General features: G+C 36.5%; 2 protein-coding genes across 2 annotated transcripts; one reads left to right on the forward strand and one right to left on the reverse strand.

Moving 5' to 3' along the window:
• Nucleotides 1–10,335: 10,335 nt before the first annotated feature.
• LOC122023312 (elongation factor 2-like) lies at nt 10,336–10,803 on the reverse strand. The gene is made up of 3 exons (XM_042581368.1): nt 10,711–10,803; nt 10,594–10,663; nt 10,336–10,532 (listed from the first exon to the last, which is right to left on the reverse strand). The coding sequence occupies exons 1-3, from the start codon at nt 10,801–10,803 to the stop codon at nt 10,336–10,338; spliced, it is 360 nt and encodes a 119-aa protein (XP_042437302.1).
• Nucleotides 10,804–11,727: 924 nt separating this feature from the next.
• Nucleotides 11,728–12,896, forward strand: LOC122025011 (carboxy-terminal domain RNA polymerase II polypeptide A small phosphatase 1-like). Its single transcript, XM_042583769.1, has one exon. The coding sequence runs from the start codon at nt 11,799–11,801 to the stop codon at nt 12,684–12,686; it is 888 nt and encodes a 295-aa protein (XP_042439703.1). The 5' UTR covers nt 11,728–11,798; the 3' UTR covers nt 12,687–12,896.
• The last annotated feature ends 1,431 nt before the right edge of the window (nt 12,897–14,327 follow it).

Consider the following 14,327-nt stretch of genomic DNA (forward strand, 5'->3'; position numbering starts at 1 on the left):
GGATGCCAGACATTTTTGTGGAATCGTGGATTCTTGGGTGTTCTATACTGCCAAGGTTCTGATACCAAATGTTGGCTTAGAATCGATAAATAGCACACTCAAGGCACACTCTAATATGCAAGAGGAATAGAGTGAGGAGGAAGATAACTGATAGAATACTTTCTTAGAAAATGGAAACAAAATGAATTGATTCATTACACATCTCTAGGACCCTTTAAATACACCACAAACCTAAGACTAATTCCTATATTTTATCCCATGAAAATAGGAAGACTAATTCCACTCATTTATCCCTTAAAACTAGGAAAGCTTATCACCACTAACGCAAGGAAAAAAAATAAAACTACGTAGCCACTACTTATCATGTTCGGATTATATGCTCACACCACCATCCCGAGCACGTCCTCGTTGTCAGGGAAATCGAGAAAGTCCTTAAAGTGGTCAAATAGATTGCCCACGCCATCTTCCATCTCCTCCCTCTCTGCATAACGCAACATCGCTAACACGATGTTAGACCAAAAACTAGCGATGCCATTAACAAAACGCTCAAGCAAACTTGGGAACGATCCTTGTTTGGCGCAGCTGAAGGTATTGTTGGTGGGGTGAAGACAATCTGCTCCTCCACCCACATCGCACGTTCTTTGACGATATGCCTATTGATCGTTTAAATTGAATTTTGAACATCCAGCCTAGTGTGTTATGATAATAATGTCTTTGTTGATTGGACCTTTACACTAGGCAGGTTGAGGTGGCATGGAATGTCCGGTGTCAACGGTTGTCAAGTAAAGGAATAGGTATAATCTGGGAGACATGGAGTCACAGTCTGAGAAATCTTCAGTTACTGCACCCTTTTCATAACTTACGTTATTAATAAGGCGGTTAAAAGAATATGTTGGCATAATGTGTCGGCTGATAGAAACTGTAAAGTCACCTTCAAAGAAGTTTCTATTGAATCCTATATAACAAAAAGGAATATTCTCTGACAAGATGGTTATTACTAGGGATGACAATGGGTCGGATTAAGGTCAGATTTTATATAGTACGTCCCCATACTCATCAGGTATAGGATATCCGATGGGTATACCCATACTCATTAAAGGATAAGATATCTTATATACTTATAATTTTTCTTCTTTCTATCCAACTATTATCATTCAACAAAAACATATAAAATTAACATCCTATTAAAAAAAATATACATATAATTCAAATAATAAATTAAACATTTATATAGCCTCTTCCTAATATCAACAAAAATAGTTAGTGAATTTGGAATGAAAAAAATCTTTCATATATATTCATCGGGTATTTGGGTCGGATATCGGGAATCGATTGTCCCTCCATACCCTCCTCCATTCGGGTCGGATATCGGGTCCTCTATGTTAGGCAATAATTATTATAAGTAAATAGTTATTTATTTCCTAGTCATTAGGGAATAATTATTATTAGAAAATAATTATTTGTTTACTAGTTATTAGAGAATAATTATTATTAGAAAATATTTATTGTTTTCCTAATTTATGTATTTTCTTATTTTCACTTGTAATGGTATATACCATATGCTATCATTAATAATATGTATGTGAATTCTATCGTTAATATGGTATCAGAGTGATAAGCTTAACAGCAATCTTTTTTTAATATTTTTTTTCTTTTTCTCCTCTCTTCCGCGTTTCTTTTTCTCACGGTAAAAAAAAAACTTAGCTTTCTTCTCCTTTCTCTGCCACTTACGCCAAAGGAATTCAGCGTTGTCGTGTCTTTTCTACTATTCACCTATTGCTACGACCAGAGGAGACGTCGTCGTCCAAAGGCAGCCCACCATTGGCCTTATCGTCGTAAAAAAAAACGTTCTTGTTGTCCCTCCGTCGCCGACATCCTTGTATCACCAGCCCCCCTTTCCCTACAAATTTAGCGACTCCACCGCTTCCTTCGCTTTCTCCTTCACAGGTTCAAGTCCATCCTGTGACACCTCCTTCATCGGTGTCGCCTTTTCTCAAGCTTTTTGTCCGGCCGCTTCTGTGACCTCTTTAGCTTTCTTAGAATCTTCTTTCTCCCCTATTTTTCTTTCTTATATTTTTTGTCCTAAAAAAAAATTCTCTTTTCTGACTTCCTTTTTTCCACCATATAATAATTTTATTTTCTTCTTTCAAAAAGTCCATTAATAGCGAGGTTCAATTCCTCCTCTTTTCTTTTTCTCTTCTTATTTTTTCTCATAGCAAGAGTAATATTATTATCTTTTTTCTTAAGTTTTAAGACATCAAATTTCATTCTTCTCTTCCTCCGCTCCTTTGTTTGTTTATTTTTTTTAAGCAGCAGCCGCATTATAGCGGTCTTTCCTTCATGAGTATTGTTTTAGTCATCTTCTGATAGGCTAAATAGCAAGTTTTTTTTTCCAAGTTTTGTTCAATAGCAGATTTTCTACATCTGCTCCAACATATGCAACCATCAAAATGCAGCCTTCTCTCTCTGTTGCTCTTATTCCAATGACAAGTCAGATTCCAGCCTTCAAATAACAACACATCGTCTCCTTCTAGTTATTGTCTTCTTTCATCCAAGGCAAAGTTCAATAAATCGTCGTTTCATTGATTGCACTGGTGGATTTTGCTCTAAAAGAATACCCGTCGGCCGCGTTCTATAATAGTTGCCACTAACGACATCGCTTGCCGGCTATCTCTCACAAATACTCCTGATTCATCTTTCAAACAACGCACGATTGCTATTAGAAGATGATTTAGTTGGGATGGATGAAAAAACTAGGCGATATATGAAATTATTGCAAGAAGTTGAGTGTGAATTGTATGAAGGTTGTAAGAATTTCACAAAACTAGCATTCATTGTTCATCTCCTACAACTAAAAGTTCTAGGTAGTTGGCCTGATAATTCCTTCACTCTTTGACTTCAATTGTTGGTAAAAGCCTTTCCTCATGCAAAGTTACCTTCATCCTTTTATGAAGCCAAAAAAATAATTGAAGATCTTGGCTTCACAGACCACACTTGGGATGTTTGCCCAAATGACTGTATGATATTTCATGGTGAAGATAGTAAACTTAAATAATGTGAAGTATGTGAATCACCTCGATACAAGCCTAGGGGTAAGCAAATTGCTGCAAAGCAAATAAGGTATTTTCCATTAAAGCTGAGATTGCAAAAACTTTTCCTTTCATCTGAGATTGCTTCATTAATGAAATGGCATGAAAAAGAAAGAACTGATGATGGTGTCCTGAGACACCCTGCTGATTCTCAAGCTTGGAAGTCTTTTGATAACAAATATTCATCTTTTGCTAGTGATTGTCGTAATATTAAACTTGGATTAGCTACGGATGGATTCAATCCTTTTAGAACAATGAACATATCTCATAGTACGTGGTATGTTGTACTTATTCCATACAATTTACCCCCATGGTTATGCATGAAACAATCAAATCTCATATTATCTGTGCTTGTTGATGGGCCTAAAGCACCTGGAAACAGAATAGATGTGTACTTACAGCCACTCATTGAAGAATTAGTAGAACTATGGAATGATGGTATATGTACTTATGATGCTTTGAGTAAGCAAATGTTTAATCTTCGTGCAGTTTTATTATGAACAATCAGTGATTTTCCAGCTTATGAAAATTTATCTGGTTGGAGTACAAAGGGAGGTATGCTTGTCCCTGTTGTGGTAGCACAACTCGATCACTATGGTTGAAACATAGTAAGAAATTTTGTTATTTTGGTCATAGAATTTTTTTACCTCCTAATCACATATTTCAAAAGCTGAGAGCATCCTTTGATGGAACATGAGAATATGGAAACAAGCCAAGAAGGCTTTCAGGGTCTGAAATGTATGAAGAAGTGAGAGAAGTTTTAACGGATTATAAGAAAGAAGACATTAACAAAAGACACAATGGGGAGTTTCATTTACCAAGTGAGACCAATTGGAAGAAAAAAAATATATTTTTTGAGTTGCCTTATTGGATGGATAATTTAGTACCACATAATATTGATGTGATGCATACAGAGAGAAATTTCATGGAAAATGTACTTTCTACAATACTTGGCATAGCAGGAAAATCAAAGGATCATATGAATGCTCATCGTGATTTGAAAGAAATGGGAATAAGGAAAGCATTGCATCCTATTCTAATGGCCTCTGGTAAAGAGCGCATTCTTCCTGCAAAATTTACAATGTCCAAGGATGAAAAATTGGTTTATTGTAAAGTTTTGAAAAATATCAAACTTCCAGAAGGCATTGCATCAAATATATCAAAATGTGTACACTTGGAGGAGCGAAATATATGGGGTTTGAAGTCTCATGATCATCATATTCTTATGCAACTGTTGCTTCCGTTAGCTATTCGTAAAGCATTGCCTAAAGATATAGTTAAAGTTCTTATAGAGTTAACTAATTTTTTTAGGCAACTTTGCTCAAAAGTTAATCACATAAATGATTTGGAACACATGCAAGATAGAATTGTTGTTATCCTATGTCATCTTGAGAGAATATTTCCTCCATCTTTTTTGACATAATGAAGCACTTACCTATACACTTGGCTGAAGAAGCATTACTTGCTGGAGCCGTACAATTTCGATGGATGTACCCCATAGAAAGGTTAGTTTTGTTTCCTTTATAAATGGATTATATTTGTGTGAATATTTAACATTTTGATTAATTGAAACCAAATGATATCTCTTTAATCTTTCTAGATATCTATGTACTCTAAAAAAATATGTGTGAAATCGTGCTCATCCTGAAGCTTCTATTGATAAAGGCTATTTAATGGAAGAGTGCATGAATTTTTGCACAAGGCATCTAGATGATGTGAAAACGAAATCTAATCGGCACAAAATAAATTTTGATGGCGATAATGATGAAGGGCGTGCCACAAAAAAAGGAGTGAACATAACTCTTCATAGAGTTACATGGACACAATGCCATCGTTATGTCTTAATGAACACTGATGTTGTGCAACCATTTATTGAGTAAGTAAAAAAAATATTTATAGTACATGGTTAGTTTAATATTGTGCCCCTTTTATAGGAGAACATATTATATTGAAACAAAATCTACCAAATGAACAACATGCATATGACAGAACTTTGTGTGAAGTTTCCACGTTACGGATACCATCAACTTCAAAGTGTGCATAATGATACATTTCATACATGGTTCAAAACTCATGTAAGTTTTTATTTTGGTTTTATATTTAGAAATAAATCCATGATTTCATTCAACAAACTTCTCTGAAACTTATATGTGCATACTCATGTATTGTAGGTTGAAGAGCAACTAAATGCAGGAAATTCCAACTTTTCAGAAGTAATCAAAGCATTAATAATGAGCTCTAATCCTCGAGGGAGAAGTTTCAAGGCTTATATGATTAATGGATTTCATTTTCGTACAAAGTCTTTTGAAACCAGTAGAACAACTCAAAATAGTGGAGTAATGCTTAGGGCAAAAACTACAAGCTATGCTAGTAGGAAAGATAGGAATCCAATTGCTGGAGAAATTATTTACTATGGAGTATTGAAAAATATTATTCAAGTACACTATAGTAATAGGATGAAGTTTGTTATGTTCAATTGTGATTGGGTTGATAATCAAAGAGGGAAAATGCAAGATGATTTCAAATTTACCTTGGTGAATTTTGATCATCTAATGTATACAGACAATCAGCTGTCAGATGAACCATTCATATTTGCTAGTCAAGCAAAACAAGTATTCTATAGCAATGATCCAGTAGAACCCAAATGGCATGTTGTTCTGAAAATGAGTCGCAGAGATAATTATGATGTCTACTCTTCTTTGGATCAAGCGGATTCATATTCTTCTCAAACTTTGGATGATAATATTCCTATTAGGGATGAGGATAATGCTTGGGTGAGGGAAGATGTAGTTGTTGATGGAGCCATTGATCTTGGACAGGATGAAGAAGTTGCAGAGAATGATGAAATATATTAGGATTGTTTATTGTATTGTTAATCTTTAATATACATTTTTATTTATTATTGAGTAAAAACTTGTTTTTTTTAATTGTATATTTCTATTTCATTTTTATTCTTCATTTATGCTTGATGCATAATCAATTTTTGAGTATTAGTTTGATTTATTTATAATTTAATAATTGGTCATCAATGTTTTCTTTTCCAAGTTTAGCTTCAAATGTGTAATTGACTTTTTTTGGCCTATGGACTAATATGTTGATTTTTTTTCATGATAGGTCATCATGGTTAGACAAAAAAAAGAAAGGGACAACCATGTTGGAAAAATTGAATGGTGATCAAGCAAATGTGGTAAAAGGTAATATATCTCAAGTGCATCCTTCCACATGTGTAATAGATAAATCGCAACAACAAAGGCCAAATAACATATTACGTCCAATAGTTCATCATCCACAAACAAGATCCAAGCATCAATCACAAGTTCAACAAGTATCAACATTGCAAGCTCAAACTTTGGAGCTCATTGATGAATAACAAAATTCACAATCAATTGATCCACCTAATTTACGGCCTAGTTTAACCTTGCCAAATTCAGGTTAGTTTATATAGATTTTTAAAGTGTTCAATTATTTTTTAAATTTCTTGTATTATTTATCACCCTTCTTTGTTGGTCTTTGTTTACTTACTGTAATTTACAAGTCTTTTACGTTTGTTGAATTTATAGGAGAAACTAACAATGAAGTTACTAAAAAATGAGGAAGAGGCCCTGCTCAAGGGGATTTACAAGTGGGTGAAAAGTTACTAGTTGATTTCAACGAATCATTCTAGGCTATTGGACCGAATGCGGGGAAGTATTCATCATTGCTTAGTCGAATTGCTCGTAATGGTGTTCAAATTCCCTTAACATATGTGGAATGGTCTGACGTGCCCACACGTGTTACAAATTATATCTGGAATGAAGTTCAAGTAAGTTCTCCATTTTTTTTTTACCATTTTTGCTCTATTATTAATCATATCATATGGTCAATATGACAAAGTAATGTTTCTAACCTAGTTATAATAATTGTTTCTAAATATTTTTTTAACTGTTCATATATTTCCTATAAATTATATAGGAGAACAGCAATGCTCCTCTGGCACATAAGTCTGTATGTCTTAAATCTGTTGGCGACAAATGGAGAAAGTGGAAGAATCGAATTAAAACTGATTATTTTAATGAAAAGACGTATGACCAATTGTTAACCAATGTTCCTAATCGCGTTGAACCTGAGCAATGGAGGATTCTCATCGAGTACTGGAGTACAGACAAATTTCAAGTATTTTCTTGTCTCAAATAACATTGTTTATGTTTTTTTATTATTGTCATTATAACCTGTTCAAAAAATCTCTATTTTTTTTATTTTAAAGGAAATTTCAAAGAAAAATGCACTCAATAGAGAACTTGCGGGGCCAATACATAGGACTGGAAGGACTTTGATGCCTAACTTCAAAATAAAAGTATGTATAATTATAATATACTATGTTTTTCTAGTAACAAATTTATAAAGATTTGTCATTTTTATATAGTTGGCAACTGATGGAAAGTCAATTGATCCCTTAACAACATACATTGAGGCTCGTTGTAAAAATGGAGTTCCAGCGGATGCCGAGGCTGCAAATTTAATAGTAAACACATTCATTTACAATTCTTATATTGTTAAGATATTATCATTCTGTTTACTTGTGAAGGATCTATATTTATTGATGTTAATAAACATCTAGTGTCAAATGCAAGAAAAGTTATCAGCGGTACCTATTAAGGATCAAACACCTGAGTTAAGACAGAAGATTTTCAATAGTTTCATGGGAAATCAAAGTCATGGTTATGTTCGCACTATGGGTTTAGGTCATAGTCCTTCTGATATGCATACTCACTCCTTGTTATCCAATGAACATTCAAATGAGTTAATAAAAATGGCTACGAAGAAAGCTGTAGCAGAGTTATGAAAGTAGTGACTCCTATTCTAAATCAAATGAAATCTCAAATAGATGTACTTTAATCAAAGTTAGAGAATCATGAATCCCCATTGACTCATCTTGGTATGGAATCCAGTGAATTTAGTAATCAAAAGGTATCTTTACTTTATTTAAATAACTGATTTTTATAATGAAATTTGATAGTTTTGTGATACGTACATTATTTTGTATTTAGGTTGCAGATAATATTATTTCACATGAACAAGGATTGGATAACCAACAGGTACATTAGTAGTTGTTTTCATAAGATTTTTTTTAGTTTTATTAACAATTTTGGTGATGTAATAGTGTACATATTTTAATATATAGATAAATTTATTTTACAGGTTCAACAACTTGAAAGGCACAAAGATATTGACAAACACATATACCATCATTTCTTATTACGAGATGAAGAGGTTTGTTTAACTTAGGGTTGTTTATGTTGTATATATATAGTTGCAAGAAAGAGGATTATGTGTTAGATGATGAGATTTCTTATTGAAAAATTCTATTTATTGATTTTTTTTTAACAATATATATTATAAATCATTTTTACCTTTAATAAGAGTTTTTTTTTTATGTTCAGGATTTTGATGAAGAAGGATTATAGAAGTTATCTCTAGATCACAAGGAGCTGTTCTTTAGACTTTCTTTTATATAACTTTCATGGGAATAGTTATTTTTTTTATTATCAAATTAATGATGAATATGTAGATATTTCTGTTATTGGATGAATGTTGGATGCACTTCAATTAATGATTATAGAATTTTATATTGTGTATATCATTTTTAATTTATAAAAAGAGAGTTTTTCCTTTTGTCTTGAAATGACAATTCAATAAATTTGATCTAGATTAATTTGTATAATAAATGTTCTTTTAATATTGTTAATTTTTGTCATAATTGTTGCATCTAACAAGTTAAAATATTTACTGTCTTCACTTCTATTTGAGACAACACATTACCATCTTAATTTAGTGTCTTTAGTTTTTTCACAAGAAAAGACATAACATTTGAGACAAAACAATATCTATCTTAAATGCTTTTGAGACAATTGAACAACTGTCTCATCACCATCTTAAATAGCATTTGAGACAGTACAACTGTGTCAATATTTTTTTGAGACTCTTGTATTAGGGACGGCTACATTACTGTCTCATCACCGTCTTGAAAACATTTTGAGACACTAAATTTATAATTTAAGACATATTTTGTTGTGTCTCAAAAGCTTAGTTTTCTAGTAGTGCATTGCCTCTACGACATCTGAGATCCAATGGATTAAGTCACTTTTGACAAATCTGCTTCTTCTAGTTACCACGTCTGATGTGCTTTTCACTGATAATTTGGGCCTCCAAACTACGAGTTACTCATATTTGTACTAAGGATCAGTTGGCTGATGCACTTATCAAGTCGCTTTCTCAACCTCGGTTGTTTGCTATTTACAACAATATTGGTGTCATTTTTGGGACACCATCTTGAGAGAGTGTATTAGGAAATAATTATTATAAGTAAATAATTATTTATTTCTTAGTTATTAGGGAATAATTATTATTAAAAAAATAGTTATTTGTTTCCTAGTTATTAGAGAATAATTATTATTAGGAAATACTTATTATTTTTCTAATTTATTTATTTTCTTATTTTCACTTGTAATGGTATTTATATATACCATATGCTATCATTAATAATATATGTGTGAATTCTATCGTCAATACTTTATCGGGTTCGGGTGAAATTATCATCCCTAGTTGTTATTTTGATAGGTTGTTGTAATTCCCTGATAATGTTGTCTGCTGAGGATGTCCTGGCCGAATATTTAGCTGATCGGTTATACATCATATTGGCAGATCGGTATATAAGCAGAGTGCCAAGTATAGTAGGGCCATCTAACCTATGAGACAAGTGGCTATATATTGTTAGGCTGGATCTTTGACATTGAAGCAATATGAAGTTAAGTCCCCCAAGTTCAATCGGTTATATGACCAGCTGGCCATATAATGGGATACTTACCTTCGAGAAATGAAAAACTAGGTCCCAAAAGATTCGATCGGTGCCTTTAATCGATCGTCCATATGTTCTCGCCTCTGAGATGATAGTCTTAGATCTGGAAGTTCGGCCAGGCTTACGCTGAGAATTGCCTTGCATGTTTAATTACCACATAGGAAGGAGTGCTAAACCCTCTCAGTCTGACCAACCTTATGACAAACCAGATATATGAGGGAGCATGGACACATATAAGCAATGAAGACCAGCATGTTTGACCGATTGTTGGATCGATCAGCTATCCACTAATTGAGGAACTACTTAGTATACTCGACCAGCTATTTTTCCGACTGACATTTAGCCTGACCGACTTCATACTCAACCGGATTTATATTAGCTGTCTTAGCACAGGAGGACAGGAGTCGAGCACTAGGTTCGCATAACAGTCCTATTTGATTTCTCCAACACAGTTTCACGGAAAGAAACCACTGGATCTGAAACAATGGTCTCTGCTCCTCCCACGAAATCTTGCTGCAGATGTTTCAAGCAGATCTCAAGACGTAGCTCACCAGCACCAACAACAATGTGCTCACCAGATTCTTCGATTGTACACACCACCATGGAATCTGATTTGGCTAAACGTTTTCAAGCCTTCTACGAGTTTTGGAAGATCAGAAGCCAACTTACATTGCACTGCAACACGAACCACAGGAGAAACTGAAAACTTCATTGCTCTGATAGGATGAGCATCTACTACCTTCTCATTCGTCAAAGTAGCATTATTCCTAATGAACTAGTCCAAACCAAGTAACCAAGCATGGCCACCGTATTTCCACCAGGAACATCCTCCATGGACTCTTGCATCTTGCCCATCCAGCACACTCTTAAAGCAGCCATAGTAGTTGGAGCTCTGGGAGAGCTTCATCGTTGTCACATCCGCACCACGTCAAAAGTAAAAATCTTCATATATCTCTCTACTATTAAAAAATCTCTCAACACTCATTCACACTCTTTCCTGGCCCCATATTTTCTCATAAATTATTATTATTTATTATTTTATTATTTTTAAAAAATAACTTAAAATTTTTTTTAAAAAAAAGTGACACCAAGCTTTTGCAGCATCGGCCATAATTAATCCTTCTGATCATTCGTGAAGGTGGCAAAACTTTGCTTAATTGGCTCGTAACAAAATTGAACGAATCTATGTTTACATGAGGGAGACCCAAGACCTCGTGGATCAAAAATTTGCCCCGAGCATTTTCTTAGTAGTCCCTACCTACAATAACCCAACCACCTTGATTCATGGAATATGGATAGATGAAACTTCAACCAAATGCAAAATCTTACATTGGTTTGACAAAGATAGGGAAAGCCCTTAGCCAAAACACCCCAAGCCACTCTCAAGTTGAGGTCCGGAGAAGGCCAGAGGCGGGATCAGATTTGAAGGCACATGCATGCCTTTCCGAACACATCAAGAAACCGTGAATTTAAGCATAAAAATCATTTTGAAATAATAGCAGGGTTAGGTATTTTAATCCAAGATGGTGTAACCTGTCATGTATAAAGATTCCTTCTGGTAACAGATAGAAAATTTTCATCAGTCTTAGACGAATGGATAAAAAAAAGGCTAGAAAATAGATTGAAATAATAGGAACATGGAGAAATAACAGATAAATATTACTAAAAATATAGCTTACATGGATTTTGAATACGATGCCAGCTCATGTGACAGACCGGCCCTCATTTCCGACCGTTAGTGGAGTTGAAATCCAATTCAATTTCCTTTTGACCGTTGAAACCACTCCCGCTTTCTCCAATTCAAATTCCTTTGTTTTTTCTGTTTCTCTTCCAATTTCTCCGCCTCTTCCTTTTCCTCTTCCTCTTCCATAGTCATGGTTTCCAAATTTGCCACCAGGGCCTCCTCCTGCCGTAGCCGAAGCCCCGTCGGCCACCATGCCGCCGGTGGAAAGAAGATTACTCCCCGGTCCTCTCCTTCCCCCATCAAGGCCGCCATTGCTCGTTCCGTCCGCTCCTGCCGCCGCCGCCTCACGAAGTTCTTCTCCCACATCGCCATCCTCGGCGGCGTGTCCTCGAGCCCTCAAAATCACGGGTTCCTCCGCCTCGGATCCACCCCCACCAAACCCCTCCTCCACCCTACTCCCATGGCCACGCCGGCGGCGGAGGCGCCGGCGGAGCTCCCGCCCCCGTCTTTTCCCGAGAAGAAAACTGTGTTTTTGGACCTCGACGAGACGCTGGTTCACTCCCGCACTGACCCCCCACCGGATCGCTACGACTTTACCGTCCACCCTTCGATCGACGGACGCGTCGTGCCCTTCTACGTCCTAAAGCGGCCGGGCGCGGACGAGCTGCTCCGCGCCGCCGCAGGGGACTTCGAGGTTGTGGTGTTCACCGCCGGCCTGAGGGAGTATGCCTCCCTCGTACTCGATCGCCTTGACCCCGCTGGCAACCTCATCGCCCACCGCCTCTACCGCGATTCCTGCAGGGAGATGGAGGGGAAGCTCGTAAAAGATCTCGCCCGGGTCGGGCGCGCCCTCGACCGGGCGGTGCTGGTCGACGATAACCCCAACGCCTACGTCCTGCAGCCGGAGAACGCGCTCCGGGTGACGCCCTTCTCCGACGACCTCTGCGACCGGGAACTCTCCAAAGTGATCAAGTTCTTTGAGGTGGCGGCGCTCTTCGAGGACATGCGTGACGCCGTCGCTTACTACCGGTCGGAGCTCGGAGATCACAAGCCAAAACCAGTGTGCCTTCTTCCATGATCGCGAGTTTTAGAGAACTCAATAGACTGCACAGCCTTCAGGATCTTCCTGAACTCTGTTTCTCGATCGTAAGCAAAATGAAATTTTTTTTTTTGAAGGAACCTTTTGAAATATTTTCCCATTTTTTGTCAAAAAGAAATATCGCCTTAGCTTTGGATGCATTGATTGATGATTGTAAGAAAGAATGAACGATTTATCCCCTTTTCTTCATCAAAATTTTTATAATTTGATTTTATGCATATCAAGTGGAGTCTATTTTTGACAATTAAACAGATGGAGAAAAAAATGGAATCAAGAAAAAAAATGATATCTTTCAGAAATGGCAATGATTGGTTCCATAATTTCTGGTATTCAATTATTATTATGATCATCTGAACATACTCAAACTGTAGCCTTCGTTCAATCCCACTTCCTCTTCATGAAATTCCGCCAACCGCCACAGCTCTCTGCAGCTGGAAGCACTGCATCCGTCTCCCTATCATCCTTTCCTTCACCTCCGGTGACCCTCAAGATGATGGCTCCTCCCTTCCTTACTCCACACCATGGGAACGAGGAAGAGGATGAAGCCTGACACCGTCTTCCACTCCCAACTAGACTCCTACTCCGTCTCTTGTTCATCAAGTTCAAATCTCTCCACCGCCTACGTGCGCTGTTCTCAGTTTTCAACGGCTATGCGCATCGGAGTGATCTGTCCCCTCCACCTTGTCCGCTGTTGAGATACAATCAAAATTCCATATTGAAAATATATGAAAAAATTCATGGGAAGATGTAAGATATCTTCATTGACATAAGATTTTTTTGGGTAAAATCCAAAAAGTAAGTCATAAGGTCTTAGGTCCAAAGTGGACAATATCATGTCATTGTGAAAATATATGCATTCCTTTCGGTCCTAATAAATAGTATCAGAGTTATAGTTCAGATTAGATGACATGTGGAGTGACCTTAAACATAGTCACGGGGAGGTCTGAAGCAGCTAAGAGTGACCGGATGCTTACGGAGGGACCCGGAGCATGTCAAGATGATCAAATACTTGCAGGGAAACCCGGAGCATGTCAAGAGTGACCGGATGCAGATGCTTACGGGGAAACTCGGAGCATATCAGGGTGACCAGATGCTCGTGGAGAGGCCCAAAGCAGATCAAGAGTGATTGGATGCTCGCGGAGAGGCCCGGAATAGATCAAGAGTGACCGAATTCTCGCGGGAAGACTCAAAGCTGGTTAAGATTGTTGGGGTAAGTAGGCCGGCAAGAGCATTGGTTAATGGCCCTAAAAATAAATTATAAGAATCTCGAACTAGTTTTAGCAGAGATATAATATTAGTTAACCAAATATGACATAATAAATAACAACTTAAAAAGAACTAAGTAAGAGACTAGAATTTTTACTTGATTACAACCAACGTAGTTGTTAATATAAGACGGTTGCAAAGCTCCACTAAAAATATCTCTTTTGATGAAGATAGAGAATCCTCTTACACTCTTTAAAAATCTCAGAAAGTTGCTAGGAGATTAATACAGAAGTTGTTAAATATTTTTTACCTCTAGGGGTCTTTTTATATACCCTGGAAAATTCTATCCGAAGTTGGAAGACACCTTCAATAGGGTTCAAGGCGCCTTCAATCAGAGAAATATTATTATCGAAG

This window comes from Zingiber officinale, chromosome 9B (genome assembly GCF_018446385.1).
Source record: "Zingiber officinale cultivar Zhangliang chromosome 9B, Zo_v1.1, whole genome shotgun sequence".
Taxonomy (NCBI): domain Eukaryota; kingdom Viridiplantae; phylum Streptophyta; class Magnoliopsida; order Zingiberales; family Zingiberaceae; genus Zingiber; species Zingiber officinale.